At 44.4% G+C, this 7,775-nt stretch overlaps 1 protein-coding gene across 1 annotated transcript; it reads left to right on the forward strand.

The window, feature by feature from the left end:
- Positions 1–3,768: 3,768 nt before the first annotated feature.
- Positions 3,769–4,459, forward strand: LOC119280890 (alpha-amylase inhibitor 0.53-like). The gene has a single exon (XM_037561585.1). The coding sequence runs from the start codon at positions 3,851–3,853 to the stop codon at positions 4,313–4,315; it is 465 nt and encodes a 154-aa protein (XP_037417482.1). The 5' UTR covers positions 3,769–3,850; the 3' UTR covers positions 4,316–4,459.
- The last annotated feature ends 3,316 nt before the right edge of the window (positions 4,460–7,775 follow it).

Here is a 7,775-nt window from a genome sequence, read left to right on the forward strand (position 1 = left end):
GAAGATGCAATACTCTCCTAATCTGCATGGCAGGTTGATGTATATCTTAATGTGTTCTAAGTGGCTCTTTGAAGCAGAGATGTTATCCTGCAGAACATCTTTTGAAGAACGCACCTATATGAGTCTGATTGTTAAATGTCACAATCTATGAGAGTAGGGTTCTCTCTAGTAAACTCATGAAAGGTCTCAGAGGATGACGCATAAGCTCCACCCGCGGGGAAGACCCATGGTAGCCACGTATCGGTCAAGGCTTTATGTGAAACTAGATTCGCAGAAAACTTGCAGTTCAAGGCCCAGTCCACTGTTCAAGTTGCTTACTAGTGTAGCATAGAGTTCTAGGTGGAAGTTCAACTTAACAGTCTCCACTGCAGTACCGGTATATAAAACAGTGTTTTGGAACCAAAGGCAAATTTTATGTGCCTCTGAGATCTGGTGGGGGATTGCTGGAATTTTTGTCTATTTGGGGCGAGCCCAATAGCAGTTTCAGAAATTCCTAATAAATCCTAGAGGCCCACGCAGCCCATTCGTGCAAGGCAAGAGGTGGAACTAAAGTTTAGTCCCACATTGCTAGTTTAAAGGGAGTTGGACCTCTTTATAAGGGAGGTTCTTTCCCCACTTGTATAAGCATGAGAACAAGAGGGACATCCACGCACGCTCCTCCTCCGCCACCCGCCTCGCCACGCCACGCCACGCCTCGCCTCGCCTCGTCACGACGCGTCGTGGGTTGCGAGAATGAGCCGAGCCGATGTCTAAATTTTTGCCACGCACTACGGATATACGAAAGGTCACTCGGAAGCTAAAATGTTTTTCTGTAGTGGACACTGAATCTGAACGGCGCGCCTCTTTGGCTGCTGCCTATTTGTTTTGTCTCCCACGTTCCCTTCAGCTCTCGGCGCAGCCTCTCGCCTCCTTCTCTTGCGCCTATAAAAGGGAGGTCGCTCCTCTCAGAGAGATGCACTAGAACTGACTTCCTCCTCTCGCCACCGGTTCTTGAGCATTGTGCTGCTGCTACGATCTTCCCCATCCCGGCTTGCAGTGTGCACTGCAGGTCGGGACAATAGGCCTCCGAAACCGCACCTTTTGGGTCCTGTACGGGAGAAGGGTGATAAGGTTTTCAGGGAGCGCTCTGCGCGACTACTGACTCCACTCCTTCGTCACGGACTCCGACGACTACTTCCACGATGACGACTTCTTCCCCGACGTCGACAACCTCCTCGACGACATGGCTGGCGAGGACACCGACCCCAAGTCCAGTGCTACCGCTACTACTGATGTCCCGTACGTGTTTGTACTCTTTCTGTTAGAGGTCTTGTCACAGTTCCTTGTTCTACCGTTTGCCCTACATATGTTAGGCTCTACTTCATATATGCTGCTTGCCCTAGATATGTTTGCCTACAGTTCATATGTGAAGGTGATATTTACCTTCTCTCTGTCAGATCGCATGAGTTGCTTTATCTCTGCTATTTTAGTCATGCTTTATTCAGTATTTCCATTAATAAAATCATATGGTAAATTGCTCATATTTCCAACATTGTCTGCCGCATGAAGAAGAGGAGAAGACGGGGGGGGGGGGGGGGGAGAGAGAGGAAGTGCAGCCAGATATTTTCTAGGCTCGCCTCATCTCTAGCCGGAACGACGTGCACCTGAGTAACCGTAAAAATCAGGTGATTCACTGGACTATGGATAACGAGGCCCACCTGGCAGCTACTCTCAGAAGAAATGTGAATGTCAAAAAGAATGGATGGTCCACCACATGCCAGCAGCCAAAATTCAGCTACAGGGAACGGATCGAGCGGCCCAGCGATCGTAGCGCACGCGGAAGCCTCAAAATGGCGGGTTGCCTAGCAAGGTTATGTTCAATGATTATGCTGGTTGCCGGCATGAGGAGGGGTTTGGGACTCATGATCGAGGATTGGGATATATGTTATGTGGATTGGGCTGAAAGGAATGATATGTGTTGATTTGTGTGTAAATGACGTCCCAATGGCTCCCCGCTGCAGGGGAGACTTTGCTGTGTTTTCCTTCTAATTACCGTACTTATTTTATACTTCCTCCGTCCCAAAATTCTTGTCTTTGATTTGTCTAGATATAAGTGTATCTAACACTAAAATATAACCAGATACATCCGTATTTAGACAAATCTAAGACAAGAATTTTGCAACGGAGGGAGTACTAAGTATGGGTTTATGCTCATTGGTTGATGCAGGTTAAGATGTAGCCACTCTTCTTTTGTCACCCTGCTTCTTCATACTCCGCTTGCAAAATCTGGTTATTTTTCTATCTTTTGTCATATGATTATGTTGGTTCCACTATGAGGAGAGTTTGGCCTCACGACCGAGGATTGAGACATATTATTGTGTGGGTTGGGCTAAAAAGAATGATATGTGTTGATTTTTGTGTAAATGATGTCCAACAGCTCCCGTACATTTTTTTGTAGGAAAACTTCCGATCTATTCCTCTTCAATCGTGGTAGTACAACGAAGACAAGAAATAATAAAAACTATGTTTAGATTCATAGACCACATAGTGACGGCTACAAGTGCTGAAGCCTAATAGAAAAGCCTAGTAGAGGCATTCGGAAAACGTTGTAAGTGGCGCTGACTAGAGAAGCCGCTAGTATGACGCCTTTGATAAGGCCCACTAGTCACTAGTGGCGCCGACTTCCAATGCTGGTAGAAACCTTATATTACTGGCATCGGCGGCCAGCGCCGCTGATAACTTTGGTACTGCTGGCACGGGTCGACCGATGCCACATGTACCTATTGTATTTGTTCTGTCCGGTAAAAAACAACGCCACTACAAAATATGACAGAATTATAAAAATAATAGTTGTGTTGCATATGAAATCTTGTGACATTAAAAATTGCATTGCATACGAAATCAGATTACATTACATTATATAATTGCATTGCGTATGAAACCATATTGCATTGCATATGAAATCACATTACATTATATAATCTGAAATCACATACGAAATCATATTGCATTGCATATGAAACCACAAGGCTTTTGCCGGGTGCTTTTGGCACCCGGCAGACGTTCAAATCCGGTAGTGAACTTAGTCTTGTTGTATATTTGGACTGCGTCTTTTGAAAGAGAAAACATCACGCATGATTTCTTTTCTACCAAACTCCTTTGGCCTCGTTGATATGTTCATTCTCTTCTTTTCCAATCTTGTGTATGCATTGGCTGTATTCTCTTGCTTCTTGAGCACTCCCATTTAATGATTTCCTCACGCAAAGGTGGACATATCGTGCCAAGATGAATCTTGCATTCCTAGTTTTCTTTTGCGTAAACTAATATAGGATCCTCTAACAAACTATGGGTTTTACTTAGGACTTGGAAAGCTGAAAATTATGCAAACAAAATCCGCACTGACATTGTTGGAAGTTGAAAAAAAGTTACGATGCGTCAACATAATACAAGCCCACAAGCCACTCACTCAGATGGTATGATGGACAGCTAGGGTTTTATGTCCGTTCCGTGCACCTCTTTGCATTTCCCTTGCCATATATATGAACCAAGGATGTAGCTAACTTTGTCGATATGGTAACCATCCTAGCTTTTTAGTAGTTAACAAACTATGGGTTGTAATCACAATGTTCAGATGCATGCCAAATACATCAGCGCACTGGATCAAGAACAACAACGTGGAAGCCCAAGCTATAGGCACTAGACAAAAGCCACCCACGCAGATCATGAACAACTTATGTCTATTGCCTTCCACCTTTTTAGCTTTATCTAGCTATATATAAACCGTCCAGAGATCAAGAGTGTAGTTATCCATATACACAACTGGTTAATATAGTACTAAATCAGAGATAGAAAGTCTGTGCGCAGAGGAACAATGTCGATGAAGACCGTGTTCTCGGTGCTCCTGCTATGTATGCTCGTGGCGACACCCATAGCGGCCGAGTACGACGCATGGAGCGTTAACAGTGGTCCCTGGATGTGCTATCCAGGGTATGCCTTTAAGGTGCCAGCGCTCCCTGGCTGTCGTCCAGTGCTGAAGCTCCAGTGCAATGGCAGCCAGGTGCCCGAGGCTGTCCTAAGGGACTGCTGCCAGCAGCTCGCCGACATCAGCGAGTGGTGCAGGTGCGGTGCCCTCTACAGCATGTTGGACAGCATGTATAAGGAGCATGGCGTGCAGGAGGGACAGGCGGGGACAGGCGCGTTCCCAAGCTGCCGGAGGGAGGTGGTGAAGCTGACGGCGGCGAGCATCACGGCGGTCTGCAAGCTACCCATCGTCATTGATGCGTCTGGAGATGGAGCGTATGTCTGCAAGGGTGTGGCCGCATACCCGGACGCCTAGTCAAGCGAATGAGTAGCTACTATGTTGTGTCATGCATCTGCCTCTTAATTTGTGGGGTGCGCACAAGTTGAATAAAATGGTGTATGCGCCTATGCGAAATGCATCATTAATGAATAAAAGCGAAGTTCCCTGTTGATCGAGAAATTTTGATCCAGCATGCAAAAGAATAAGTAGACGCATCTCCTGTGGTCGATCTTGTGGAGCCTTTGGCTATACCGCAGCTAGGTGTTGTTTTTGTAAGAGTGGAGGCATCCGGGTGCTGGTAGTCAGAGGGCGCTGCATCAACTAGTAATATGCAGAAACTCACGGAGAGAGAAATTCGCTAGCACCGGTGCAGTATGATGTGACAATTGATGTGAACTTAAAAAATAAATAGGTACATTGTATAGTTTATTCTGTGTTATAAAACTATATAAGTAACCAAAATCTTAGAAAATATATGTTTCCATCTTTGCATCTGATTTAAATGCGTTTATGCACCTGTTTGCATGCACAACTGCCATCATGTTGTCTGATTTCTTTGTCATATATGCACCCCGTTTATCCTTTCTCATATTCACTAACATGTCTTTTTAGAGAAAAGGCGCTGGCCGAACCCGAGAAGAGCTCGAACCTAACCCAACTTTGAATTAACTAAGCCATCAACTGGCCAGGATTACAAGGGCACCACATTACAAAGGAGATGCAAAGCAAAGCAGAAAGGAAGATACAAGGAACTAGGCAGAACAACACAAATGCAACAGCGGGAATGCCGATGCAGACAACTAGCACTACGCCTGCACCGACTAACCAACTAAGTACACCGAAGAAGGGCCACACCGAGCAAGCATTGAGCGCCAGCTGCATCAACAAGCCAAACTTGGGCAACACTTGAGTTGTCTCCGTCGTCGCAAAGGGCCACTACCCTTTCACCCAGGCTTGATGGGTGCCGCACCAGCGACCGACAGAGTGGCTACCACATAGGTGTCCGAGCTGCCATATGAGAAGCAAATAGAGCTGACCCGTGAACCACAGGAGACCAACCAAACAAGAACCATAGCCGGCAGTGGCAGCACGGAGCATGGGAAGCGAGCTATCGAACGAAGGCGCACACCCATGAAGAAGACCAAAGAGGGCATCACTATGCACTAGGAGAAGCTGAGCAGGATGTAGCAGGAAGACCACGCCATCATGCTTCGCAACAAAGACATCAGTCACTCCACCAACAAGAGCAAATCCCAGCCGCCGCCTTCAAGAAGGAGCACGCCATCGAGGTGCTGCCGACGCCCGGATTAAGGGAGTACCGGCTTTCGCCGGAGCTCAGGAGGGAGGCGGAAGAGAGAAGAACCACCCCAAAGCCTCCAGGAAGAGGATTGACACCAAAGGCGTCGACTTTGGGGGGGGGGGGCGTGACGGCCAGGGGTTTCCCACTCCATGTTGCCATCAAGAACACTTGCCAGCATAATTATCAGTATCTGGAGGACAACCTATTGGTTGACGAGAACTACAGGAAGAGGAATGTTGAGTACATCTACAAAGCTCATACATCTTCTTTGGCTGCTTGAGATGGGTTGTGTTAAATCCTTCCTTACATAAAAGACTACTTTGGTTACATAATTGCGAAAAAAAGTTCATCTCATCGTAGTTATTTAAATCTACCTCTCTAACATTACTTAAGAAATGTGATTTTGTATAGCTCAACTTGTGAGAGGGACACGTTTACCTTTTAGAACTCATGTATTTATGTCCATAATACAGGAGGCAGCTTTTCTTTTTAATCAATGGGGAATGAGTCAAGTTTCTCTGCAATTATAAGTTTAGGATGCTGATAGAATTGGATGTCAATCTTTTTCGTTATGTATACTGTAAGCACCTGAAGTGAAAGATGTTATTTATTAGAAACTTATGCATAAGATCGTGAACACCACTAGATTGCTTGCAACTCACACTGATAATGTAGTCGATGAGCTCTGGAATTGCATCAAGCAGGGGAAGCTTGCCCCTTATGCTATGTTGCCCCTTGCGGCTCACAGGCAATACCGTAACCTCAATGGATTTGATATCATCAAGGCTCGTATGGAGGATACTATGTTTCCCCTGGGAAGTGGTAAAAATGCCAAGGAAAAAAAAAAGCAGCTCAATGAGATGAAAGTACATCTTATCAATGCATTGGTGCTTGTTAGAATAATTCTCAATGCCGGGAAGCTCTAGAGGCATATATTCAAACTCAATAAGTAGTATCACATTTGCAACAAATAAAATAATTTGGATGCTTCATTTCATCATGGTTTTATTGCCTTTATACATTTTTTCTTGTTTTACCGAATCTTAAGACGCTAATATGTTACGGTTTGGCTTTTAAACCTTAAAATATTGATCGTAGAGAAAGAATATTGTACAGCAGTTCTCTTGCTGAACCACGTGGAAAAGAACAAAGTATCTATATCTCAACCAATTTGTACTTTTCTAGTGTTTGTCCTGTTCTTGTAGAATTTTTTTTGACCAAGTATTTATTCAAATCAAATACTAATATCCGGTAGACAGCGGTCCAATGAGTTGGGTTTCCACTGTTATGAAACCTTTCCAATTAATACCTCCTGAAAATGTGCATTATCAGTATTTGCCTACAGGTAGTACTAAATCGATTATTCGGGGAAAGCCATATAGGCACTATAAACAATTTCCATATTGTAGCTGGGTACTACTTCCTGGCTGACAATGGTTGTTCCTATCACAATATGATTTATTTTGAGATACATGATTTGCTTGACCATACCAACCTTACCAAATGTTGGTGTCACCAAAACCCAAGCATGGCCAATAGCTTGGCAAAACAAGAGTATTTGGTCTGGATCCGTATAGACTTTCACTTTGGGTGTCTATTCTTTGGTTGAGCCAAATAGCAAGGTTGTGTCACTGCTCTGCAGCGAGTCTGGTCAAGGTCACGTTGTCATGGCGACACTAGGTTGAAATGAAGCATCCTAATTAATGACATATAGTACAAATTAACGAAAGGGCACTTACCCGCACACACATAGACACACAACGTACGCTTGTATCATCCATACTTGACACAGAATCAGTTAGCATAACATGCATATTGCAATCACAGGGTTGACACAGAATCGCGACGAGATGTCAGTTTTCTCAAAATTCAGAAGACACTTGAACCCATATTTGATATGACATCCTCCCGACTACCAGCCATACAACTCATTATCTCTGCAAAAGTATTTTGCGGAAAATACACTGAACACATCCCTCCTTGCCCCCCATAACTTTTTGCCTCTTATTCTGCTGCAAAGACAATGATCATGAGTTGATGTCAGGATAATTTAAAACAATGAAGAAAAATAGAGAAAAGGGCAAAAACTAATGAAGCTGGTAACTTATGAGGAAAACACAAATACCTCAGTTTTAAGGTCGAAATTCAAGCAGAACTTTGAAAATTCTCTTTCGAGTGATTTGATGGTCTATTACC

The sequence above is a fragment of the Triticum dicoccoides genome, chromosome 3B (genome assembly GCF_002162155.2).
Source record: "Triticum dicoccoides isolate Atlit2015 ecotype Zavitan chromosome 3B, WEW_v2.0, whole genome shotgun sequence".
Lineage (NCBI taxonomy): Eukaryota > Viridiplantae > Streptophyta > Magnoliopsida > Poales > Poaceae > Triticum > Triticum dicoccoides.

Excerpts from the sequence above, each read along its gene's own strand:
- LOC119280890 (XM_037561585.1), top strand. The coding sequence starts at position 3,851 with ATGTCGATGAAGACCGTGTTCTCGGTGCTCCTGCTATGTATGCTCGTG.